Source organism: Lissotriton helveticus, chromosome 8 (assembly GCF_964261635.1).
Source record: "Lissotriton helveticus chromosome 8, aLisHel1.1, whole genome shotgun sequence".
Taxonomy (NCBI): Eukaryota; Metazoa; Chordata; class Amphibia; order Caudata; family Salamandridae; genus Lissotriton; species Lissotriton helveticus.
In genome coordinates this window covers 1,254,999,710-1,255,027,705 of record NC_136069.1, presented here as the reverse complement: position 1 = coordinate 1,255,027,705, position 27,996 = coordinate 1,254,999,710, and the positions used below count along the sequence as shown (strand labels likewise).

The window sequence follows — 27,996 nt, the reverse complement described above, 5'->3', positions numbered from 1 at the left end:
GTTGCAAGAAAGGAAAAATGGCGTTTAAATCTCAAATGTACCTATGCTAACTTAACACGATATAAGGATATATAGGAGCTATACAACACCCCCCCATGATCCGAGAACGGACTAAATAAGATAACAGAAGTGCCATCACATGAGAGCAGAATCCAACAATAAACGAGCATGAATAAAAATTCAATTATAAAAATTAATGCTAAAAAATAGCCCACAAGTATAATGTGGCTCAAGCCAATAGGCAAGCAAAAATAAAAAATTTTGACCAAAAGTCAATAAAATCAAGAAAATGCTATCAATCAGCATGTCCATTTGAGGCAGTGTCTATGATAAGACTGTATATGAAAAGTAAGCTGCAACAGCCTCCAGGAGGAAGTCACTGTCCTCATCCGAAAACAGTTCAGCCATCCAATTTAAAAGATGAAAGGAACATACGTGATCTTCCAGCACCGGATCCTCTATAACCATCAGAGGACAGCTCGGTGGGTGTTCAAGAAAACTTTGTTCCAAGAAATTTTGCGCTGCCGACAACACATCCCAGGGACCCATTAGTCCATGTGCCACCGCCAAGGCCATAATCCTTTCGTCAGAACAAACCAACTCGTGAGCAATGATAGGACTCATCAGTTGATCAAAATCGACGTCAGAAGATATTGGTCCGCAGAGACACAAATCAATGGCCCAAAGGAAATCACAGGTCAGGCAGCGAAATACAGGCTGGACACAGGTGAAATAGGAGAACCGAAAAGATAATCCAAACGCCGTGCTTAGAGTCGCCAACGGCAGTGTGCCATAATAATCAAGCATGCGGTTGCGAAACCGCGTCAGTAGCAGCTGAGCGTGGTCTTCCACAGGAAGGGCATCCATATTTAAAAAGGCAGAAAACCACCAATGCGCCAGCCGCTAATGCAAGTAAAAACGGGAACCCTCCAAATAAGGATGAAAAAATAGAATGGAAGAAGGCAGGGATGACTCCAAAAATCTTCTCAAAGGAAGTCACGAGACCACCGCTAACAACTTTAAAAAAATGCGCTAGGCCCGTTGTGGAGGATGCGTTAAAGATAGAACGGACCATGGCTCCGAAATGCAAAGGCAAATCAGTGTTTAAAAGAGCCTGAACCTCCGTACGGGTGTTAGCAATGTGAAGCACGAAAGTTTCACGGGCCGAGCTCAAGGCCACCTCTTTCTGGGACAATAGAGCTCTTATTCTAGCCATGCCGCTGAATTCTGCTCCCAAGGTCGGTATCTGTGGCCAAATGGAAGACTCCCTATGTTCACGTGTGGGAGGATAAAGAACATTTCTGCAGCAAATAACTCGCTCACTAACTGTTACTATGAAAGCTATACCTTTAATTAAACCACAACAGTTTTCATTATTGAGCATCAAATAACTACCATTCTCTAACAATTTAAACGTGGGGATGATAGCAGGAACTGGCGTGCCCTGTAAAACGCAAGCCATATTCGGTCGGTCCTTGTTACATGAACCGTGTAACTGTATGTGTCTGCACATTAAAGAATGATCTGGCGTCTCAGTACACTCATCCCCCGTTAGATAAACTTCTTGTTCATCCTTGAAACATCTGTATGTGTATGGGAGTGACCAGACCTCATGAAGAAAACCGCTACCTAAGGGTTCAAAACGACCTATTGGCACATATTTCATACAATTCGAAAACTTATATAAAGCAAAAGGCAGTGTTATTAAACCGTGGATAAGCCACGTAGCAGTAGTGGCTTCTGCCACAGAAAAAGGTAAAGATTCCAACCTTTCAATATGGAGCATAGAAAAGGAAGCATCACGCATTGAAAGCAAGCGTTGTTTATCTGTCAAATTAAACGGTGAAAATAAAGAGGAAACGTTCATGTATCCCCAGGGAACTTTACCCATTTTCAGAGTCTGAAGTGTCCATGCAAACTGCATGATTGACCGTAATTGATTTTGACCATGGTATAATACTGACACTTCATCATGCACAATATCAACAACAGACGACACAATATTATCTAATGTGTAAATTCTAGAGGAAAGCACGTTAATGCTATTGTCAACAACTGCAAGCACTTTCTCAAGATTCGCCTGATCAATAGCCCTAAGGCGTGAAGCAGCCTCAATCTGTGAGAGCTTCCAAATTTCATTGTAAACCCCATATAACCACCGTTTCGACCTGCCACTAGCTGGGCCCTTAATGAAATCATTCAAATCCACGTCTGCATTCAGTTTGGAAAGGTGATACTTAACCGCAGGTAAAGTTGAATGTTTCAGCCAAGCTTGACATCACTTGCCCACAGAGTAAGAGGTGACAGTATGACTCAAATCAAACCGGGGATCAGATCTAACAGTCTTAAAACCGTCAGTTATATTTAAAAATCTTTTTTGGCAAGAATCAGCACTACGGTGCCAAAGCAGCCAACCCTTGGGATTCATACTGGAAATGTTAAAGGAGGAATTAAGAAGCAGAGCCTGTATATCTTTAATGGACAATCGAGTAAACTTACTCCAATCCTCATATTCCTCCAACTCCGGGAAAGACGGGGTGTTTAACCTTTTAGATGTAGCCAATCCAAAGCATGTGGTCTGGGAAATTGTTTCATTTAAAAACAACATATGATTCGGGATGAGACATGCACGGTGCAAAGCCTCAGTGCCTCGTACCTGCCAGGTCCTTGAACCCCAAACCGATTTAAGGTCTATTGTTTCCTTCCATAACTCATAGCCCCCAGTAACTAATTGATCTAGGAAGGCCTTCGAATACAACAATTTTGTATCGGTAAGTCTAACCTTGGACAGTGGCTGTTTGTGAAATTTAAAATAAAAGGACTCGGGATTGGACTGGTTAAAGTCAGTGAAATAAGTATACTTTTTAAGAAACGTTTCTGAACTCCCTTGTGTAGGAGCTGGGCAATGTTCCCACTGAGTAAAATTAACAGCATCCCTTCGGGAAGATGTTTTGTGTAAGAAGTGATTGCCATAATGTTGGTAACAGAACAATTCACCATAATTAGCAGATTCTAAATATAAATCCTCAGCATCAAAAGCAGCATAGTATTTCAAATCAGAAAACAAACTTTCCACAGCATTAACATCCCAATCATCAGAACGAATGTTTTGTTTCACCACATCCCCCATATTAACTCTTAGTACATTAGGAACATTAACGACTTCCGTTGGGCCATGAATCTGAAAACGAACTGCATCCCACGCGATTCCATCCAGAACAGGCCATGCTGTGATGTTAACCAAAGTCAAGTCTCTTTTTAATCTGTGTGTAGAATGTGAAGAGGAAAGTGGGGCCAATGTTCCATTTAAATGAGTAATGCAAGTCCTCTCCTCGACATAGTGTCCATTCATAATCCGAAAAAAATAAAACACAAAACCAATTGACATAAAAAGGTAAACCGAAAAAAGGACCAGCCAAATGTATATCCAAGGAGGAATCAAAAAATGTTTTTTAAACAGGCTAGCATATACCGCAATTTGAGAGGGTTTTTTCGAGGCAAGGGAAGCAGAGTCAAATGAAAATCTGGATTCCGTGGCTAAACGAGCTTGCAGGTCAGGCATGGACAAATCAGTGGGGTATGTATAGTCTGTCTCATCAATGTTAGTTCCGGGTAAATTATTTAATAATGGACTGGAAACAGCAGGTAATTCGATGGCCACCTCAGGTTCATTATTAGAAGCAGTGGGCATAATTGAATTTCTCACAATGGAAGGACAGGAAACAGCTGGTGTCATGCTAAGAAGAATCGGCCACTCTGTGTATCTTGACATTGTCAATAGAAATAAACCTGTTTTCCTTACGACCTGGAAGTGGTGGTAAAATGACTGTTCTCGTGCCCTTCACTCCAAGCACTGGGACCGGAGCTCGATAGGAGGGACCAAACTCTTTCTTGTTGTCGATCTTCTCTCGAACCAGTTCTCCAACTTGGGGTAGCCAGCCAACTACCGGGATCTGCAACGCATCATCCGATGTGGAGGGCAAATGTTCCTTTGCAAGACTGTCTCTGGTCTTTTGTAGATTCTGTAAAACATTGCAATGTTCATCTGCGTCAAAGGAAGTGGCGCGAACCACAGAGTCTAGACCGTCAAGGTCAGGGACGTACATCTTGATGCCAAAGAGCATTTCGTATGGGGTCCGCCCACCCAGAGACCTTCTAGGGAGATTATTAAGAGCACGCTGCACGCCATAGAGGTGAGCCAGCCAGTTTCTGCCAGTGCCTATAACTCGGGCTGTCAAAGATTGCTTTAAATCACGGTTCATTCGTTCAACTACACTATTACCCTCAGGTCTGTAGGGTGACGAAAACTTGACTTGGACCCCCATCGAAGTCATGGCATCCTTATACGCCTTAGAGGCGAAAGCCGGACCCTGATCCGAATGGAAGGTACCACAGGCAAAAATCCCTATAAAGATACGCAAATCTCTAATGACAGTCCGTGAATCAGCGCTGCGATGTGGCCATACCCACACAAAGCGTGTGCATGAGTCAACTGCTACTAAGATGTACTTATACGCAGTATCAGATGAAAAAGGACCGCAGTGATCTAAATAAACACAGCCTAGTGGTTTATTAGAAATGTACAACTGAGTCTGTGGCGGACGTGTAGCAGTTGAAGGTTTAATCTGCTGGCATATGTCACAAAGAAGGACATAATCACGCGTCTGTTTGTACAGTCCCCGCCACCAGAAACGTAGTTGTAATTGAGTTACAGTGGCCGAGACGCCCGCATGCGCAGACGCCACACCTTCATGAGCCGCTGTAATCAAGTCTGCTCTGCGATCCGAGTTGGGAATCAGCCGTTCCCCAACCTCAGGAATTGTTACAAAAGGAACCTTTTCGGGACTTAAGTGGTATTTATACTTCGAAGGGAATCCCGCAGGATGTTTACTTCCCTTCTCAGAGGCAGCAATCGCTGCCAAGATGTCGCTATCAATCTTGGTTTTAGACCTAGTAACTGCTGCAACTAAGTATGTAGATACTGCAGATTTCGCCGCTTCATCAGCAAGCGAGTTGCCAACAGCGTGAACTCCTACGCGCTGATGACCGAGAGTATGAATCACATAAACGAGTGGCAACATAGCCTTAAGCTCTGCCACTCGAACCCAGATCATTTTATGTTTTATTGTGCTACCCTTGGAATCATGAAAATCATTTTGAATCCAAAAGAACAAGTTTTCATTGTAAGACTGGACACAGTAGTAAGAATCACTTACAATTAGAGTAGTAACACTTGGATCTGCGTACTCCAAAGCTAGTAAGAGAGCACGAAGCTCCGCCAATTGTGCGGTGCAATCGCCCAGGGGCAACGTGTGTACTTCCCTGGAAACGAACTCATCATTCAACATAGCACCGACCACAATGGCGCATGCGGAAACGTAGGCATGTTTAGAGCCATGCGCAACCTGCGCCGACCCATCAGTGTAAATGATGCAATGGAAGTCCTCCAAAGGTCGCATAGCCAGAGGAGCAGGATGAACGAATTCATACTGCAAGTACTCCTGCGACCGTAAGGAAGCGTCAAAAATAAACATGACATCCGTGGATGACAATGACGCAGCCCACTGAATCCACCGAGGGTGCAAAGCCTTTGAATTCGGTACACTGGCTTTTGTGACTGCCTCCAAGTGAGGACAGGGTGTTACCACTAGCATGCGTTTCCCCTGAGACAGTGCTCGTTCCTTTAGAATAGCCATCTGTACAGCAGTTAAAACCTTTTCCACTGTGGGAAACCGCATCTCAGCCGAAGTGTACAAGTGTGACTTGTAAGCAATAGGTACTGTGTCACCTTCATTAAAAGTGAGGTATGTGAAACCCACCGTCCCAGGAATTATTCTTATTACCAGGTTGGTGTGGTTATCACGAGTCAGTAAATATTTAGAAGCGAGCAGATCAGCCTGCAAGGATTGCAAAATGGCTGAATGCTCAGGCAGCCAGCATGATTTAGAGAAAGTTGGTTGTATCAAAGCATACAAAGGCTTGATACGCTGGGCATAATCCGGAATGTAAGTTCTGCCGAAATTCAAAAAGCCCAGTAAAGATTGTAATTTTTTCAGTGTTGTTGGAGCGCGCAATTGTGCGCACTTCTCTAAGAAGTGAGGAGCCAAACCTCTACCTTCATTGTTGAGCTCATAGCCCAAAAACAACACTGTGTGTTCTGCAATGTGCGATTTTGCAAAATTAAATTTGTAACCCATGTCTGCAAAGGTACAAATTATGGAATTCACTCGACACAGATGCATCCAAATTTCGTCGTCTGTGAGATAAATATCATCCACATAAGAACATGCATCCGGATCGATTCCCTCCAATAGTGTGACTATTCTGGAGGTGAAGACCCCAGGACTATTTTTGTAGCCCATAGGGAGTCGCCGGAAGCATTTTTGCACACCAGCGGACGTAAAACTTGTCCATTGGGAGCTAAAGCCATCCAGTCTGTGGGCATAAAAACCATTGGAAATGTCAAGCGTTGTCTTGAAACGCTTACGCACTAGACTATCCACTAGGGCAGAGCCGTGAGTATTCTGTACTGCACAGTTACGGCAATGCGAGTTCAAATGCCGGTAATCCAATACCAAACGATATGATCCGTCAGGTTTGGTCACAGTAAAAAGGGGATTATTCATTGGTGACACACACGTTTCAATAACTCCCTGATATTCCAATTGTTCAAGGATTTCTGCGACGGCCGCTTTAGCTTCACGCCGTATGGGATATTGAGGCTGAGGCTGCGGCTCAGACCGCAAAGGAATTTCGTGGCATGGGGACAATTTGTCCCAACCACATTGGTTGCGGTAGAGAGCCGGTGCAAGAGCCCGAGCCCACTCTTCTGCAAAATGCTGCGCATGCTCAGTCGAGACAGTGTGCGCGAAACTGGGAAGGATTACCTCCTCCCCTCGCGGCGCTGCGAGCACAAAAGGTGGGGGCCAGTCAGCCTCGGAAAGCAAAATGTCGTACGTAGACGAAAGGTTCTCCCAAAATACCCCTCTGACAGTACGCTGTATGTCACCTTCAATTAACAGGACAATTTCAAAAAGTCTTTCAGGGGGAGCTAATCTCGTATCGGCTGTTTCTATTACAACAAAAACTTCAGTCGCTGTCACCCTCAGTAGTGGACGGAGCGCCTCTCTGACTATGGTAATCTCCGCCGCGCTGTCCAGCAAGGTCAGAGCCCACGTCAGATTCCGAAGCCGCGTTCTCACTATCTGTGGCATATCTATGCGCTGTTAAGGCCGCGACTTTCTTCTTCGCAAACTGCGGACGCTTAGGCGTAGAATCCTCCTGCTTCACTGCGCCGTCTGTCTGGCGGGACCGACCACGTCCTTGCTGGCCACCACGTCCACGTCCACCCCCTCCTCCACCACCGGTCTTCTGGGCCGATGTTTCCTGAAAGGAACGAGGAGAGCGTTGATCAGAACCCTGAAAACGATCAGGTGATTTAATCATCGCGCGATCGCGCAAATCATAAACTCTGTCTGCCGGCGCAGGAGCTTGTATTGCAGGAACAGAATCCTGAGTTTGCCTAGTCTGCTTCCCCTGTGTCTGTTTTTTAGGCCAATTCTGTTTTTTGGACTTGGGCTGGACATCTGTCACTGCAGATTGTCCCTGAGGTTGTTTTTTATCCTTCACTGGAAAATATTTCAGACCTCTACTTGTGCGGCCAATTGTCTTATAAGCGGCCACCACAATCTTTGCTAACTGGCGGGGTTTGTCGGCATCGGGCAGAGCAGCCAAAGCATTCGACACCTGAAAGTTAACTGCATCTCCTTTAACATTGGAGAGAATGAGATCACTTACAATCTCAAAAGAACCACACAGGCGCATACCCAATTCAACCGCTGCCTCTGGACCGTGATCATTCTGAACACGTCTAATGATTTCAGGCAGAGCATTCATAGACGGGGTGCCGAAGCACCTCGTATAAACTGCCGCAAACGTTTTTCCCCAGCTTTCACAGTCAGCAAGTTCAGGAGTTATATCCTTCGGTAGAGTAATCGTTAACATTCTATGTTTATCAGCAGGAGTAGAATTCGGAAAAACCGCCTCCAGTTGATCAAACTTCTCTGCTAGCCAGAATGGGAAGTCATCGTTGTCAACAGGACGCGCACCAAAAACCGAATTAACCATCACTGGATTGAGACGCATTCCGCCTCGTTCCATGGGAGCGGCCGCACCCCCCTGGGGACCACCAGGAAGATGTCGACCGATGTATTGCACTAAAGCACGAATCACGGAAATGGAAACAACATGTAGCCTGCGAATTTCTGCCAGGGTACAAGCCCCGTGATTCGGGTGCGGGGTAAAGCCACCCAACGCAGGCCAATTTGTACCTGGAATCGAGAGTGGACCTAACCTCGCAGCTGACAAAGAGTGGGGGAGGGCGCCATCAAACCAAACTCGATGCTGCCAATGATCAATAGGTATTTCCAATGCCCTGTACGGCGTATATTCAGCCGGGACATCCGAGGCGGTGTAGGAGTGGAACAAACCAGAATTAGCGTCCACAGCCGGAAACGTAACCCAAGAGTAAAACAACTCGTAAGGAAACGCCGGATCTGCACATACCACGAAAATCACAGCCATCCCATCTACTGGGACTTGGTACGTCTGAAGATGATTGCGTACCGCTACGCGACTATGCTGCGCAATAGCCACCGCCGCCATGTCAACACTGGAAACAAGAACACACAAAGAATACTTTGTAGCACAACTGGGTAGTAATTCAAAGAAACCGTTTGAGAAAGAATCAAGCTTGAATAAAGACCTATTTCAAAAAATAGGTAGGTTTCACCGACACCCCGTTTTCCGGAAACGGATGTGAAGGGGTTAAGGCATGAACGATAAACTACTCGAGTGTCATGATATAAGACCACCGAAACCGTTGGGCGCCATGTTGCAGGGTTTCTGTACTCACACAGAACTGTGCACAGAGGAGTGGAACCTCGGCAAATTAGGGTGTCCCAAAACTTACCTTAGCAACCAACTCACCCCTTACCGAGCTAGCTACAGTGTTTCATTGGACATATCAAAACTCCCAATGTTTAGACAAACCAGAACATGAACTTACAGTACCTCAGGGTACGTGGGACTCATGAACACTCTTTCGTTATATTATCATTACAAACCAGAACATGGAGTAAAGAAGACACATGTGCATTTGAAATGTTTATTTACTAATGCCGTCTTCTCAGGCGCAGTATCTTAGATAATACAAGTATACTTATTATCAGTAGCAAAGTTATCAGCATAGTTACCAAGACATAAAAAGCGAATGGTGACAGCATGTTAACATGCTGTAATGAATAAGAGTTAACAACACTTATATCTCACCCTCCCTAACACATATATTATATTATTAGCTAAGAAGGTCTCTTTGGGTTGTTTTAGGGCGGGCCCATACCTTAGTGTCCTAGCATGAAAGGAATCACATCAGCATACACCAGCTCTCTCTGCATGTGCACCGCATCAAGTGTGTTAACTATTCTCGTGCAAAGCAATATCAATCCCGCCTCAAGCCCAAGTTGGCAAAGGCTGCACTTGTGTTATGACTATGAAGGCGTGGAGATCAGACCTCATAACAATTCCATATCGTGTTGCTCCTGAAACTTCAGCACTCTCCGTGCAGACATGGTTTATTAAACAAAACTGATATCAGAGCAATAACATATTATTCTCACATACACCACGGCAAACCACTAGGTTGAAAGCTAAGTCAACAATTAAGGGTCGTGTGCAGAAGTTGCAAGAAAGGAAAAATGGCGTTTAAATCTCAAATGTACCTATGCTAACTTAACACGATATAAGGATATATAGGAGCTATACAACACCCCAGACAGCCCTTTGCAGGCGAGTGCAGTCACTTCTAATCCCCTTTAAATGTTCAGGGGGGTTGCCGCCTGTATAATTAAACACGGAGCCGCTTCTTCAAAGCTGCACATTTTTCACTTGGATGCGCTTCCCCCCGGGCAGTGCAAGATCGCGGCTACTCTGGGGGCAGCGCACTCTATGTAACATGGGGCACGTTCCCTGCTTGCGCTAGGTGCCCTGTTTTAAGGTGCACATGGCACAAACAGGGTAAGTGCACCCTCTACATAATAGGGCCCTTGGTATGCCAAATGTAGCGTAAGGACCAGCGTCTTACAGAAATACAATGCCATGGTAAGCGTAGTTCTCTAATAATCACAGAATCAGGACATGAACATAGGGATATGAACTGCATAGTATGCAAATGTACCAAAAGGAATGTCCCCTGAATGGTTTTACAGAGGTGAATCACTGCGCAGAGTAATTCAACTGTCGTTTTCACCGGTATCCTAATTTTTGTGCCCAGCACACACAAAAATCATATCCGACCTAGACCCCTCAGGGCTCCGGCAAGCCGCTCCAGCAGTTCCAAAACATTCTAGGACAACCATCAGACAGCAACCAATCATTTGTGTACATTTTTGTCCTGATGATCACCTGTAAATAATGATGGTTGAAACGCTGCTGACACAAATCAGTGGATTCACAGTCTCTGACTTATAAAATGACTTTGTAAAAGCCTGCTATCGCTACCCCATGTTTAATATCAGTTGAAATCAATGCCCATTTTCTGTCACTTTCACACATGTTTCACCTGTGCCACTCACTGTTTTCTCCACAAGCACCATGTGTTCATTATATATTTATTGCACATTATCAGAGTAACGTTGATGCTGCCTTTCAGCTCTTTTTGTTCATTTATTTAAAATAGAACCACCGTAATCAATCATTGGTGCTTCTAGTTTTCTTTAAAATGTACTTATTTTTTCAAAATTAATCGTGTAACTAATACCTGTTAAGACATTGTTGTATAGTACTATATATCACCCAGGTCTCAGCTGAGTTTACAGGTTTCTCCTGTTGCCTATATTATGCATTCAAAATGAAAGCATGTGCTCGAGTAGGTGTGCTTGTGTGAATTACAATACATGAAGGGTGAAGAGTTGTGCAGCACGCCCATGGTGAGAGTATGTTGGCAGTGTGTGTTTGTAAATAACACACCCTGGTTAAATGAAGAAAGGCTTCAGTGCTGAACAGTGCACACAGACTGAGTGTGTTTACTGAATGCAAGTGTGCTGTGCATGTACACTAAGTGCCAGCAATGGCACATTATATGGAGGACCTTGACTTCCATTTTGGGAAGCACGGGCCTGCCTGGTGAAGACATTAGGAGTAGAGGAATCCCCCAGATAGATGTTTTTATTGTTGTATTCCTGTGAGCTTGGAGGGACACACAATGGGGGGAAAAGGAAAGACTCTTTATACTTTAAAAAATATACTCTTCAATTCAGAGATAGATCACAAGGAAGGGGCTTGGGCACATCTCAGGAAGGGAGATGGGCTGATAAGGGAATCTTAAAGAGCAGTGAAGGATATCTTGGATTAGCTTTTGCTGTACATTTCACTTTGAGTGACATGCAGGTGTGAACTCTGGTCACTCCTATGGACTGTGTTATGGGACAATCAGCTTAGGAGTATTGTCGGCTGTGACAGACATATTTCATGAGAAAACAAAGTGGAAAGTGTCCACTTCAAAAGAAGCAGAACTCCAACATAAAACTTCAAAGACTAAGACCCTAAATCACATTTGGTGTCTGGAAAAAGACTATAAGAAGAGAAGATTGACTCTCCAAAAATGTGTCATCATCTGTCAAGCTGCAACACATGGCTGCATGAGATGGGGAAGCTCTATAAGATTTCTGTCTGTGACCAGGACTGTGGGCCAAGGCCTACTAATTTTCCCAACAGGATGAGTGGACATCACCCAAGACACCAAGATCACCTGCCCTGAATCCTGACTTACCATCACCTTCCTGCTTGCTATCACCAGTGTGCCCTTTGAGGGAGAGGAGAGTGTTGAAGGGAGCAAGGTCCAGTGGGGAACCCTCCACGAGGATTCCCAGGGAGAGGTGTAAGACATTGCCCGTGTGCAGTATCGTATGCCAGTAAAGGGTTGCCTTGTTCTGAGCCATATGGAGGTGCTGGGCGGAAAGCACCATGCCGCACCACAATGACCATGCATGCCAGAAGGGATTGTCTAGTGAACTGATTTTGGGCCAGGAGTGCAGGACTTGTGTCTGCGGAGACCGGCGACCTCGTATGCCAGGAGGGGTCTTCGTAGTGAGGGCGATTGTTGCAAAGTCATCCTGTGCCCTGGGCACCACCCAACTTTTTGCTGATTGATACTGGTGGTAACTGACTCTGACTGACCCTGGGTTCTGCCTAACCAGGCCCAGGGCGAGTGCTATGCTAAAAGAGGCACATTAGAATACAGTTAAAACATCTACATACACTGGGGTACACAATGGTATGGTGGGGTACCCCTGTTATTGGCATTACCTACCCTATAAGCTCCTTATATATAATGGGGCAGGGCGACTGAAACTACCTAGAAGTCCCTAGTACCCTATGGCTTGGCAGTTTAGGGGCCAGCAGCTCTTTTTGCACTTGGATGTATGCACTGCTGAAGCCTGAGGTCAGTTTAAAAGCAGCCCTGGGTGCCAGAACTGCTTTTAAAAAGTAATTTGTGCCCAAACTCGACTTTGTGGTTAGGGGCACTTAAGAATGGATAACCTAAAATGTTGTGGCATATTAGGAATCCCCAGGGTCTCCCCTAGGTGTCCCAGGTGTGGGGGGGTCAGATATGTATAATGTACAACCTTATAAAATGAGTTTTATATGCCCTGGGTTAAGTGAAATTTCACTTTTCACTCCCCACATTGTGATAAAGTGCTGCTAAAATTCGACTTTGATGCTAGGAGCACTGTGGAGAGAGGATCTGCAATATTTCTACAGTTTCAGAACCCCTAAAGTTGCACATGAGGTGGGGGTCCTGTAGATATAAGCAAAATAATTATAAAATATGTTTTTGTAAGTCCTGGAACTGGAAAAATGGCCCAAGTCATTTTTCCCATTGCAAATCCCCTGCTACATAGGTTAACATTGTAGGAAGTTATTGATTAATAACTCTTAAAAGGAGAGGGCTAGAAGTGCCATTCAAAGACTTTCCCGAATGGTATTAATAAATTCAACAATATGATATTGTTGAATTTCTTCTATAGTATACATTCAAGTAGTTATAAGACTTTCTTGTTTGTAAGTCCAGATTCAGGCTTCCAGTGGCTGCCCTGATTGGTTAGAGTAAGGTGGACTAGCCAGGCTGCCTTGAAGAGGTGATAAAAAGCCCCTGGGGTCAACCAGCTATGCTGGCAGGGCAGTGTGCTGTTCCATAGGAATGCCAGGCCAGGGGGGGAGTCGTAAACTATGTCCTTCAAAGAGGAGAGCAGAGGACAGTGTAAATTACAACTCTGAACTTTCCTCCTTAGGCAGATGGTAGGATCAAGGAAGGTATGAGCAGATGCAGGGAGAGAGTCTAAGTTAATTAGCCATCCTAGGGGTGTGTTTAGCCAGCTCTTACCTCCTTGCTGGAAAATTAGCCATTATAGATTTGGAACATTTGGTGCACTCTGGGACAAAATAATGGCACACTCTACAGGATGTGGTCATATCTTTGAGGAATTACCCTGCTCCCATTGGTCAGGAGTGACCTCCTGCCTGACCCAGAGAACTTGAAATAAGTATCTGAGAGGGTCGGAGCCCTCCAGATCTGCTGCTTGAAACTTACTGAAGCAATACATTGCCAAGCTGAGAAGAATGCTGTGCAAAGATTTCTGAGGCCTGACCTCTGAAAACTGTACCATCTGAAACTACAACCCTGTGGATTATTTTGCTTAAATAGAACTAAAGAGTGGAATCCCTGAAAGCTACAGGTTAAAAGAGCTCATCTGGAACATCAACTTCTAAATCCGCACCTTGGAGAACCACCAGTGGATTTGTAAGGGTTTTGTACCAGTGGATTGGGGGAACTAAAGACCTCAACTTTCAAGGACCATCTTGGAGCTTCAAGGCCCTTGGAGTGAGTTTTAGACAAGTTGGGACCCCTTGAGGAACTGCAGGAAGAAGTTCAAGAAGTTTGGAGAACTTTGGAGCAACTTTGGAAAAAAGCTCCATAGAGGGAGCAACTCAACTTGGCTAGCCAGGCCACCTGCCTTCAACCGCGAGCCAGCCAAGCCATTTTGGTTTGTCCCGCTAAAAGCTCCATCGGGTCAACTTCCAGAGTTTGACCGGGACTAGAAGAAACCTGAAGCCTGCGAACCCTCACCGAATTAGGTTACATGGAGAGCATCGAGAGACCCCGCGAGAAAAAGCTTCAGAAAACTTTCTAAGTCCGCTCATAGAAAAGGTGACCGGGAGCAACCACGAATGGCAAGCCGCCTGCCTTCCATCACGTGTCGGCCTGGATTCCTGAGTCGCCCCGCTGAAGCGCTAAAGAAAACGTTTCTAAGTCAGCTCCAGGAAAGTTGACCGGGAGCTCATCGAAAGGCAATCTGGCGAACCCTCACCGGATCCGGACTGGCTGGGAACTTCGAGGGACCTTGGGGAGAAAAGCTACAGAAAAGTTTCTAAGTGTGAAAGTAGAAACTGAGACCAGGACCTGCCGCGAGCTGTAGCCGCTCAGGGCTCCATCGCGGTCAGCCTGAAACTTTGACTTTGACCCAGTCTATCACAATCAGGTATTCCAATATGGTGCTATAATCTTCTAAATTTCAATATTTTGCTAAATCTTTAAAAATTCATATCTCCCATTCCCTACATTGAATTTTTGTCGTTTTGGTGTCATTTTAAAGATAAAAATATTCCCTACTTTTATCAATTGATAATAGATTTTTATTATGTGTTGTGTCTTAATTATTACCTGAATTGGTGTTTTTAAATGCTTTACATACCTGTCTTTGAAGTTAAGCCTGCCTGCTCGCAGCCAAGCTACCAAGGGTTGAGCATAGGAATAATTTCCTAAGACCTATGCTGAGTCCTACCATGTGTTAGTGGCCTTATTGCCAGTGGAAGACCTACATTTACCCCTACAAATAACCCACTTTCCAACAGCGATCACATCATGAGTCTGCACCCAGATCATGATTACTGCGGCAGGAGTGGCGACTAGTATCACTCTGGCCTAAAGCTCGGGTCCTCACTCAGAAGACTGCTGTGACCCGCGGATCGAACCTGCACGCTGTGAGTAGCACCTGACATGGTCCCCTGAGGTTCACCAAGACGCCTCCATGGTCAGCAAACCCTCGTTGGAGTCCCGGTGGGGAGTTAGAAGATCAAACCATCATCCCCCTGAAATGATGAAGAGCAACTTACGTTTTGTGTCTGCCAAGTGGGAGCAGCTCTGATCACTGGAAGAGACTAGCAGTGCAGCTTAACAGAGAGACTGCGTCACAGGGTTCTCGCACATCCCTCACAAGCAGCTCAGCATCGCACCTAAGGATCCAAACTCATGAGCGCCAGAGGAGAGGGCACTCTCTGCACTGCTGAACACTGTCATACTGCTGGATATTTAAATGCCAACGATACAAGCATAGAAGAGGACTTAAATAAAAAGGTTCCAGTAAACAAAATACTATGTATGAATACTGTTGTGCAGGCAACCCACCACATATTTACACACCTGTTCTCTCCCTTCAAGTGTTTGACTACAAGGTAGCACCACCTGCCTGAACCACATGCTCCTTGAAAAGTAATACCAGTGGGTAAGCACTAGTGTGACTGAGTATGAATGAAACAACATGGAGGCCTTTGAAAGAGGATTGAATATCAAACGGACAACACAGACCAACCACCACCCATGAAAATGAACCTGTACCTAGCATAAATACTCCATAAAAAAAGAACACAACGTTTAATAGAATTGTATCACAAAGCACAGCAGCGTAAATGTGACAGGATCACTAAATTCACTGATTTTAAAAAAGGGAAATTCACAAGGAAGATTGGTGCCAGATAGTCAACCACAGATCAAAGATATATGTAATACGCAAGAAAATGGCCCAACATTAAGAATGTATGAGATGCATGAAATAAGTCAGGATGGATATTTGTTTCTCTGTCTCTCCTTTCATAGAAAATCTACTGAAAAAAAATCAAGACAGGTGAGAGCATTAGGCCTCACAAAAGTGCATGGTGTGTGCGTGCACAGTAAAATAGCAGGGATTCACTAAACATAGCCCTGATGAAGGTGTCAGACCCGATTGGGCTTCTTGAGAGGGCCGAAACAAGTTGGCACAGTAACAGGGGTACAACTGAATGATTGTATTCAATAAAACCCAGTAACTCATTTTTATTCATACCCCATGTACCCTCCTAATAAAGCATAGCCCTTTGGTATACCTTGAAGTATTTTTAAATATCACTCACCTGGATCCCTGCTTATCCAGTTTTGCTTTATCTAGGAACTCCCATTCCATCTATGGTTGAGTCCGCCCGGGTAGTATCATCTTACCCGGGTGTGGATAGGCGCCAATGATGAAGCATGTCACAGTAAGTGAGTGAGGCGTCTACTCCAACATCTCTGGATAACCCCATCTTGCAGGATAGGGCAGAGGTAAAACACAACATCCTGACCCAACAAGAAGCCCAGAGTTCCTTGGGAAAACTGGTAAGGCATCAGTTGCTTGTGTGTGAAAGCATTGTAAGTGGGAGAGTGCAACTGACCCGACTTTCTCTCACTCTCGGTAGTGTAAAAGATACAGGTTCTGACACCCATCATTCCTCCTTCATTCGCGAAGGAGGATGAGTACACCCAAAGAAGACCTGGTGTTGGGAGTCTGGGTCGTTCCACAGCTGCAGGGTTTGTTAACTACTGGAGAACCAACCCTGGATAAATTCATTTAGGTACAAGTTTATTTCCCTACACTTGTAAGACTTTGGAAATAACTCCAGGAGCAGCTCAGCAAATATGTGTTTGAGAAGCATTACACTGGCAGGTAAGACAAACTGCGATACAGCAAAAGAATAGTGGTTCCTCTAGTGCACAAGAATTTTCTGATCTAACTGGCTCAAGAGGGTCTTTTAATGGTGCACTTATGCATCAAAAAAGACCCAGAACAGATTGGACCATCTCTTCTATTTGTTGGGTATGCCTTAAGACACACTGCAGTTCTGCTGGACCAATTCAGCTAGTCAAGAGAGTATTAAGTAAGGTGGTAAGCCCACAGACCCATTAGTGCCATTGCCTGTAGTAAATATGCCATTTGAGTGTGTGGGCATTGTCTTTGATGTTTCCTTTGACGCCCTGTATGCTACAGGCATCACGTACATATTGATTGAGATGGACCAGGCTAGCTCTGAGAAGCATAACTGTTAAGGTAGATGCAAGGACATTTCTACGTAACTTTTCACAAGTCAGATTCCCCAGGTTGGTGATTTCTGACAGCGGAATGAATTTTGTCTCCTCATACACAAGAGAGATGTGTGAGCAACCAGGCGTGACCTGCCACTTCTCCACAGTGTACCATCTTCAGACCAATATGTTGGTGGAACGTTTTAACACGACCATTAAAAGCATGATAGGAACTCTACCCTAGAAACTTAGGAGTAACTAGGAATATTCTCCTCCCATGTCCTTTTTTTGCTACTGGAACATTCCACAGAAGGGAGAAGGTTCAAAGCCGTTGACTTCAGTGTGAACATCCTGATAGAAGCCAATTCACCTCAGATAGAGATGGTTGGGAATGAAATCCTGAGTCCTCTACACGAGATGTGGTGGAATTTGTGAATTGACCTCAGAAAGCTGATGAAGTAGTGTATGAGTAAGGCAGAAAAAATCAGCCTAGTCTTGATCTAATGATGGAGCGGTATGCTCAGAAAATTACACTGACTGGGTACTACAAGTGTAAGAAGGTATTGGTGTTAAAGGCCATTTGCCCCAGAGCTTTAGAGGATAGGTGTTGCCCTTACAATATGATGGTGAATGTCTCTTAATGCAGCTACCCGATGGACACATGTGCCACACGAGAACCTAGATTGGTGTTCCTGAAGCCATATCTCTGGAGAGATTTGACAATTAACATCCGGGTAATGGCAGAGGTAGGTGAGGACAGAGAAACATTCCCAAACTTCTTGCACTGTGAATAGAAGGATAGCTCTGCAGAAGGGGTGAAGTTCACCCCTGATCTTACTCCTACGGTAAAAGTGCCTTCAAGGGATTTTTTCAAGTATTCTGATTTGAATTATTTGTATAATTAAATTGCAAAGCCGGATGAATGATTTCCTTGAGTGGTAGTTAATTCCAACTATTTGATACCTCAGTGTAATATAGTGCACAAATCACAAATAGAGACATGTAACATGCATGATCTTAATCATAATGCAAAAGTATACTGAGAAAATAAAGAACAAAGACGGGTGCATATAGAAAAATATTCACTTTTATCTTAGTCAAATTAGGGTACTTTTTATAAAAAATATACAAACAATGTGACAGGAAGGTAGCAGTGTAAATCAGAATACTTGAATAAATCCCTTGAAGGCACTTTTACCCTATCATTTACTTTGCCCGAGCCCTCAAGGGTAGTTTGGGTTGCCCATTTCGGATCACACCTGATAAAGCATGAGAGGAGCATGACACAAGATGACGTCTGAGGGACAGCCACCACAGACTTCTAAAGTGTATGTATCACATTGCTGAGCTTTGGGTCTTGTTTCAGACAGTGAGACATAGGAAAACAAAGATAGGACAGTTTTAATAATGCCGCGGTGACCATTTTAGAAAATGCCTGCTAATTTTCTCTTACTAAGCACTTTGTTGTGCTGAGGAAACCATTCATGTAGAGCCTGCTAGTTTGTCTTCCTATCAGAGGTTGTACTTCCAAAGGTTGATGGCTGCCAGGTGTAAGATCTTCACATGTGATTGTTTTCGTGTTTTGGGTGCCTCTGTTTGAGAAACCCTGCTGTCCAAACTGTCATCTGAAACAAAGACTGTGTCTGTTCTGCAGAGACGTGATACACTAAGAGAGGGAACTGCTATGAAGCGGTTTCAGAAACCTGACAGTGGCATCCACATTCACTGACTACAAAAGGACTATAAAAGTGGGGCTGAAACTTCCCCACTTGGTTCCAGTTATCTCATTGACCACAGAGTTGGTACCCAAAGAGTCACAGAGGAATTCCTGTGATTCAAGTCTAGTGTTGCTATCGAGTCTCCCAGAGGTGAGGGAACATCACCTGGAAAGTCTGCAAAGAGCTTCTGGAGAAGCCATTGGACTGCCCCTGTAGCAGATCTTGTCTACCCTGTTGAAAGAGGGAAGTGTAAGATACCCATGCAGGAAGACACTCGCCAGAGGAACCCGTCTACTGTGTCCAAATGGAAGGGGAATCTCAGAAAAGTAGACTGGTTTGGCAACTACACCAGAGCTCAGGCAAGCTCTGCAGTGGGCCTCCCTTATCGCTGTTAAATCACCAAAGGCACACTGTGCCTCAAAAAAGGAGGCAAGAGAGCGACACATGAGACAACCAGAGTGCTGGAGTAGACTTCCTGTCTCCCTGATCGCTGCTTAAACCATAACTAACGCTCTGTGCCAATCACGGATAAGGAGACAGAAAGATAGCAATCCTACATGACCTTCACAGACTACGCCTGACACCCAATATCTGTACTGACTCCACAGGTGAGCAGAGGATCAAGAAAAAGCAAAGAATCGCTGGCACCAGAAGATGGGCTCTTCACTTCTCTGAGAGGGGGAGCTTCTGGTTTGGGCCTGTTCCCCTTTGGAGCCTGCAGCAGCGCCCCCTGACCAGCTGTATTTGCAGAGAGCTCTTAAACAACATGGGAGGAAGATGGGCCATTATGCACACACTCCTGGGGAGGACCTTGCTCAGGAGACCTTGCTGCTGCTATGGGCAGATAACTACTGCACCCGTGAACTTGTGTTCACCAGATTCTGGGACTCTTTCGGCTTTAGGAAAAGAAACAATGGTGGTTGCCTGTGTACGTGGCTCTGAAGAAATGGCCCACTAGTCACTGACACAGAAATATGCTTCATCTAATCACAGTGAATCTACACCTTTGAGATTTATTCGAAGCCTGATACGTTTTTGCCTATTTTCAACTTAGCACCTGTTACAGAATTATGTCAACAGTCATATTCCTTTTTGTGCCATTTTCTTTTGATATAATAAAGCACATTTCTGTTTTATAAAAGATAAGCACTAGGTTACTATCAACATTGAAGGCTATTTGGTAACTGTCGGCCTCAGGGTATCTAGTCTCACACTGAGATGATTTGGAATGCTCGATCCCCTACCTGGAGGGCCACGTACTGACAGACTGTACTTGGTGTTCAGTCTGCAGTGCCATTGTAGGCAGGCCCCGAGGAAGCGGTGATAAAAGGCATCGGCCACCATGGTTGTGCTTCAGTAACTCTTGTCTGCCTGAGTTCCCCCTCCCCCAAATGGGTTCTTAAAGTACACCAACATTATTACGGATGCTTTAAATCAAAGGTGCTTCTATATGTGTTTTGAATACACCAACTCCTTTTAAAGCCCAACATAAAAATAAACTTGGCTTATCACAAAAATAGAGGGACTATTTACAACTCTGCACTGCTTCGAGTATCTCATTTCAGACGAAACTAATATTAGTCCCTCACATCAACAAAACAGGGTTAACTTCATCTATCATTACAAAAGCACAATGAATTATTATACACTATTCATTTGTAAAATCTATGCTTAATCAGTTAAAACCAACTTCAAATTGAAAGGCACATAGTATTCTATTGAACATGGCCATAGTTGGCTTCCACATGTTAATAACTCGTGATATTTATACGCTATTTCCCAAAGCTCATGTGTGCAATATGTAACTCAAAGAAGTTTGGTATTATGTAGGCTAAACGACGCGCATTGCATGCCACAAATCACTCTTATTAATATTACCGTCAACAAAAAAAAGCATTTAAACAATTTTCACAAAATGTATTATGAATAGAACGCCACTCTACATACATTTGTTGTGAATTTGAACTCTGCGTGACATGACTATTTAGCACCTCAAGTGATTTCTGATATGTTAAAGTATTGAAAGTCACACAGCAAAAAAGTGTTCTCTAAACAAAGGATGTTGATGAATGTTATAATACGGAAGCACCATTTGACATCTGATGTGGTTCAGTTTTACATTTATTACAAGCAAAAATCGAAAAAGCCACAGCAATCTCCTAACTGCAGACAAACTTGGAATCGTGTGGTTTACCCACCACAACAATGTTCAGTGTAATCATGTAATTTTAACGAGAACGTTTACTCATGGTTTATGGGTTGTAGATTATTTATTCTGGTATGTTATCCACGGAATATGCATAATGTAGCCTTTGGGTCTGCTACACACTGCAGCCTTGCTGGTGTTTAAGGCCTGGTGTGTATATATGGAGTCTGACAATTGAGCGAATTGGGACCATTTGTTGCAGTAAATCTCAGTTGTGACAGAGTTACAATTCTTCGATTGTCAACACAAGATAGGATGTTTCGCACACATCGCACACTTTTGCGAAAACTGGTGGACAAAATATAGGAATTACAAAAGTATATATGGGCAAATGTTAATAATACTTTCAAATAAATGGTAAGCTGCCAAATAAACGTTTGCCCGTATCCTTAACATCAAAATTATTCAGGTAAAGGTAGACTGGCAAACAGTGCTTGAGAATCTTTGGTGTAAAAAACACACAACAATGTTACTGGCATAAACAACCGGCTTTGCCACTGTGAGAGAGTGTTTTTATCTTGGCGACCCTGCTACAACTGTGATTGCTTAAGAAACAGTGCTAAAATATCAACCCTGAAAAGACAGGTTCACTTTTTTGTATTTCTAGAATTTTTAAGAGCCAGTTGGGCAACTGAAATTGTACTTGCTAGTAACTATACTATAGTATACTATATATGATTGTTCGACTTATCACGTGTCATGCCACTGCTAGACTAATGTTTCTGACCTGGTGAAACGCAATACTAACTTGCTAAGCGAAGGGATTCGCTATTGTCTTCAACAATCTGGGCTTTTAAACATCCTTTCCATTTGACAACTAAATAAGTAATAACGTACAAGCTCTTTAGATCCATCAACCTGATATACCAACTGTTAAAAGCAGATATAGTTTGGCTTTGTACGCACTTGCGTTGGTGTGGTGTGATAATGGTTGCTGGGAAAAGCTCCCCGTAAATGCGTTCCAGTAGGAATTCATTTCAACTGCGTGCTGCTGAAACTGCATTCATTAGCCTCCTAAAAGTCACGAGATCATGTGATCTGTTTCTCTGTTGTAATTGCTGCTGCGCGTTCCTCGCAGTTTCTGACCGGGCAATCAGTGCAGAAATGGTCAGCAATTAGAGCACTTCACGAGGGTTTCAATTTGATGAGTCAACAGTATATGTTCAGGAACACACAATGAGGTTTTAAGGCGCATTACGTTCTGATGTAATAAAGCGCTGCAGCATTCAAAGGTGATTTCAGATGTATCACCGATGTTCCTTATGAATTTGAGTTTTCTTGTTAAATATTTTACAACATTCTGTAACTTTCTTGAAGTTCTATGTCATATTTTTTGTTCCTAAACGCGAGGTCTGGGCACCGCCTAAACGTACATCATAGGATGTGTGCAATTACTTCAGCTGTATTTCGTACGTGTTATTTGTCGAATCGGCATCGGGTGCCTTAGAAAACATCACAGCTCTTGTAGTCAAACTTAGCCTTAACGTTCCATTAACTTTGTTGTGCCGTGGTCCTCGTGTTAGGTGATGAAATATTACAATGTATATTTACTCGCTTTTAACATGAATACAATTACAATCACTCTGGTTCACAAAAGAACTAAACTGCAAATCAAACACTTCCAATAGCATATCCTACGCCGTACTCATATGCATAAAACAACATGACTCAGTGTGGAATTTCATGAAACTCCCACTCGAGCCATGTGGTTGGCATCATCTTATCTAGTTTTATATGTCAGAATATGTAAATACTAGCATAAGTGAGCACGTTGATCATACTCGATTAAAGTGGCTGAATGAAGCGACTCGTGTGCATTGTTTTGATTTCAACCTTTGAAATTCTGCGGTGTCCGTAAGGAGGCGCCCGTGCAACTAACAATGGTGTAAGTGCAATAAAAACCCTAACTACCAGTCAATTTACACAAGTTCTGGTGGGACGGCGCAGCGTTTCCTACGCACCAGATCAGCACGATGGAGAGCTCCTCCCGAGGTTCTCCTTTACATTCTAATAGACAAGCTTGCCCCAAACACAGCTAATTGGAAAAGCACCTCTACAGTACTTCCCAATGTTTTCATGCATACACTAATATCAGCTACCCAGCATCTTCTCTTCTGCTACAAATATGTTTGAAATACGTGGGTATTGGTAAACACGGGTTACAGAAGCTGTATGTGGTAGGTATAAAAACTGTGCAGCAACTCCACTCAAGTTATAGAGTTGTGTAAGATGACGCGGTACGCGTTACAACAGACACGCTTGTCAGGCGTGGCAGGAATAACATTTCCCAGCAACTTCACTCCTGCTAGAGATTGGTAAAATGCATGCGCACACACAACAAATGCCGTACTTTGTACCTAGCACCATTGACAGCACCGGCATAAACTAGTAGTCACCCACAAAACACACGCATCCCACAGGAGCCAGGATGCTATGGGGTAATGTTGCAAAATGTGCCTTGGTTTTATCAGCACGGATGATCTATTTCGCGACACCTATGCACACTTCTGAGGTTAATGACGAATTTAGCGCTCTCTCGCAGACAATAAGCAGGGTTTGTCTATTAAATAAGATAAAACATTAACAAACTTTAACGTGGCCTTGTACATGCACCAACTAAAGGTACTCACCATGTTAACTTCTGAAACCATGTCGATGCTGGCAATGTCTATGTTCATCCCCACAGCAACTGGCGGGCCTGCGGCAAAACGCATTTTCGTCAGATTTACCAGCACAACAACTCACCTTCAGATAACCACGTCTCCCAAAATGTCCCACTCTTACCCCCAAAGTCAGGCCGGAGGCGGATGTCGTAGCCTTTCAGGAGCCTGTCCACAGTTTCCTTTACAAAAGACATGTTCCCGGGGTCGTTGGCACTACAGGGAGAGGAAAGAGAAATGGGCATGAGCCGAGATTTGACATGTTACATAAGTCAGCAGCAAGAAAAAGATACATAGCCCATGTGTTAGCTTTCCCAGACATCGCAATGCCAAATAGTTCAAACAAAGTTGCATAGGACGGATTTGGGAAAACGGTGAGGCGTGCTTAAAGGAATCAAGCAGATTCTGAGGCGTTAGATTCCTTAGTATCGCTGAGGAGAGTTTGAGAATGGAACCTACATTTTAACAGTGCTCGGAATGTCTACATTTCGAAGCACTGAGAACAGTACATTGGAGACAGGCATTTCTGTAGTCACGACTTGGGCGACGAGCTTCAAAAACCAAACTAGAGCATGGGCACCGCATCTATTTCGGAACAAACAAGAGTATTTAGTGGAGGGAGCATCGTGTGCACGATGAGAAGAAAATATATCACCACCGACTGCTTTCTGTGGATATCAAGAATGCACCATATAGGTGGTTCCAACAGGGTCCCCACACATCTTTCCACCAGCCCTGAATGGACTTCAATTGAAAGTTCACTTGGAATCCTCATCACCATATCGGATGAACACGAAACCAACCATGGCAAGTAGAGGTATGGAAAAGCAGAGGACCCCACGGATAGTGGTTTCAGAGGCATGACTTGCCCGTGGCAATGGGCTGGCAGTAATCAGAGTGGGTCCGGTGGCACGGGCTAAGTAGGACTGCACGCGCTACTGCTTCTGGGGTAGGAAGTCGGGGTAGGAGTAGGGGGTAGAAGAAGGCCTGGCGTCCGGTACCTGTGAGCGCAGCAGAGCAGAAGTAGCAGCAGGGCGGGGGCGCAGAGGAGCCCGGAGAGCCGCCCCCCGCCGGAGCCCCGCATCCCTTCGCAGCCGCCGCCGCCGCCTCCTCCTCCAGCGGCACGGGGCTAGAGTACCCGGAGCAACATTCAGCAGTGACCGCGCTCTGTCGCTCTCCGAGCCGGTCTGGGCTCCCGGCCCACGCGCTGCTTCTACGGATTGAGAGCGCGGGGCCCTCCGGGGAGCGGCCGCATGTCTTCTCTGTGGCTGCGGGCACAGACCTCCCTCTGTGGCCGAGTAAGACCCATGCAGTGTGACAGGGGGCACGCTCGGCGATGTACTCTCACGCGCGTCGCTCCATATGCCCCCCGCGCTGAGAGAGAGAGAGAGAGAAAGCGGGAAGGGATGTGAGGGACTCTGCCGCGCGCCGCCCGCCTTTTCCTAGCGGCCGCCGCCTGCGTGCAGCGCGCGCCTGTTGGAGCGCCGCGGCCGTTGGTGCTTGCGAAGGCTTCTATTGGGCGGGAACGAGTAGACCCCATCAGCAGCCATGGCTCCAGCTCTAGGCGCAGCCCACTTAGCTCCTGCCCGTACGGAGAGACATCCGACCCCTGGGGTCCCCGGGGATTTATTATTTATTTCAGCTTCCCGTTGTTATGGTGTGATTTACGGCCGGAGCAGGGTGCGCTGCGAGGAGGGGGTCGAGCATGTGCGCCTCGGTGACTTTCGGCGGCAGAGGGGAACGGCGGCTAACGGGAGTCCCGCACGCGTGACGCACTTTGGAGTAAGCCCGGCAGTTGGAAGGGGAGGCAGTGAAGGAGGGCTGTCAACCACCTTTGAAGAGAGGGACTGAGGATTGCACGGGGAAAGACTGACTTCTCAAACCTGCTTCACACCCTTTAATTACCTAAGCAAACCTCAGTACAATTAGATTAAATAAACATGAAAGGAATCTCAGAAATATATTTCAAAACCTCATCCATCATATTTAGAACAAGGCACACAGTGTTGCTGTCAATTTGTCCTCTTTATTCCCTATAAGTGTCTCTTGGCTAAGGCTGATGAAACGCAGTAGTTCGGTCGCCCTATCGTGAAAATAACCGAAGGGGAACAGAATTGACTTACGTTTGGAGTCTCAAAAATATCCTAAGAGGTCCTCTCGGCCGGTATGAGTCAAGTTGGCCGATTGAGGTTGTGAAGACTACATTTGTCCGATGCAGTGGCTTAAATTGTGACGCCCTGAAGAAATTGCCAAAAACTTTTAAATGGCAATGAAACATGTCGGCTGTAAGTAGAGTATGGTGAGATAAGTAGGAGCCATACTCACTTTTTTAGAGTCCACAACCAACACGAAAGAGACAGAATAAAGTTAAATATCCGTGTTGTTTGTGGTTTATATGTTGTTTTGACACTATATGTGTTGTTCGTAGTCTTTTTACATTGCATCTTCACAAACACATTGCTTTGGTTCTGGACACAATTTTCCTTAGAGCTTGATGGTGCCAATGATGAGATCAGGGCAATCCCGGTGAGTACCTGCCAGGTTCCCGTTGGTGGTTCGCCCGTGAGGTGCCATCTCGCTCACACACACTTTTTTCCTTGTCTGAGTTTGACACTTGGGTGTGTGTAATTTGTCTCACAACGTTTTACTAAAGGGATCGGGCAATTTTTAAATGTGGCACAATGTAGATGTATCACCTACCCCATCAATTAAAATAGGGGAGTGAGTTGTAATGGTTTTCATTGTAAGATACGCTACTGAAATAATTACCTTATAGGTGCCCACTTGGTCTAGGTCATAATTTTGGATAGTATATGTTGAGTGGAGGGCGACCTATGACCTTACAACCCTCTAAGCTCCTTGTTGTTAGTTATACTGTTGGAAAGTGGGTCATTAGTAGTGGTAAATATGTATCTACCACTGGCAATAAGGCCACTAACATGGTCTAGGGCTCACTAAATGTCTCCATAAATTATTCCCATGCTCAACCCATGGTAGCTTAGCTGCCAGCAGGCAGGCTTAATTTGGGAGACAGGTATGTAAAGCATTTAAAAACAATAATTCTGTAAATGATTATGACACAACACACAATAAAAATCCCAAACCAATACATAAAAATAGGAAATATTTTTATCTTTAAAATGACACCAAAATGACAAACATCTAATGTAGGGAACTGGGTATATGATTTTTAAAGAATTTCCACTTTATAGTGCTTAAAAGTTTATAGCGCCACTTTTGAACATCTGGTTGGGCTTAATCGGGACAAAGTGAAAGTTTCTGGTCAACCGTGATGAATCCCTGACCAGATACAATAACCGGGAAGCCCTGGTCTCCATTTTACCTTCGCACGTAGCAACTTTTCTGGAGCCTTTTCCCGAAAGTTCTCCAAAGTTCAGGAAGTGTTTCCTGAAGATGTCCTTGTGGGTTCAAAGTGTCCAAATCACAAATCCAAGGGCCTGGAATCTCCTGGATGGTCCTTGGACGGTTGGGACCATAATTCTCAAATCCGTGCCAAATCCTCAAAAGTCCGCTTGACTCACTCCAGGCATGGGACTCTTGGTGGTGGTGATGCAGGTGAGCGCTGGTAACCTGTAGCTTGCAGTGAAACCACTTGTTAATCCTTTAGAAGGAAAGTACATACACAGGGTTGTAGTTCCAGATAGTGCAGCAGGTGCAGTCAGTTAGAATGCAGGGCCTGGTGGTGCAAATCAAGTTTCCAGAAAGGTAACCCTTCTTCTCTTAGATTTAAGCAGCAGATGTGAGTGGCTCTTCACCTCTCACATATTTATTCAGTGTTCTCTAGGGTCAAGCAGGAGACCACTCCTCTCCAATGAGGTGCAAGGCAACACCCCAGTGCGTGCCAACTTTCTCCAAAGTGTGGCATATTCTTGTCCCAGAAAGCACTATTCATCCAAAATTATTGATGGCTGAAATCTCAGTAGACATGCAAGAACTATTTAAACCAACCTCCAATGAAGCTCATTTTCATAGCTCTGCTCCTCCTGACATCTGCAGAATTCTTCCTTTAGCCTGCTCTCTGGCTGGGTCAGAGGAGATGTGGGTAGGTAGGCCTGACTTTCCCTGGCTGTTCTGCTCCCCTTTGAACCTCATTTTAAGGTAAGGTATATATTTATTTGCATAGTTAATTAAAACCGTTGCAAAATGCCAACATTATCAAAAGAAAAGAACACAATTTATATA

General features: G+C 44.6%; 1 protein-coding gene across 2 annotated transcripts in view; it reads right to left on the bottom strand.

Annotated features, from left to right (window-relative positions):
* GABRB3 (gamma-aminobutyric acid type A receptor subunit beta3) overlaps positions 1–27,996 on the bottom strand; it is a 968,583-nt gene that overhangs the window by 388,525 nt on the left and 552,062 nt on the right. Inside the window, exons 1-3 of one of the 2 annotated variants that reach the window (XM_078658236.1) lie at positions 24,795–25,304; positions 23,918–24,009; positions 23,764–23,831 (exon numbers count right to left, since the gene is read on the bottom strand). In XM_078658236.1, coding sequence (XP_078514362.1) covers positions 23,764–23,831; positions 23,918–24,009; positions 24,795–24,877 — 243 coding nt within the window. In that variant the 5' untranslated portion in view covers positions 24,878–25,304. Of the gene's footprint in view, positions 1–23,763; positions 23,832–23,917; positions 24,010–24,794; positions 25,305–27,996 lie in introns of those variants that run through there. The other variant, XM_078658235.1, reaches the window with a different exon arrangement.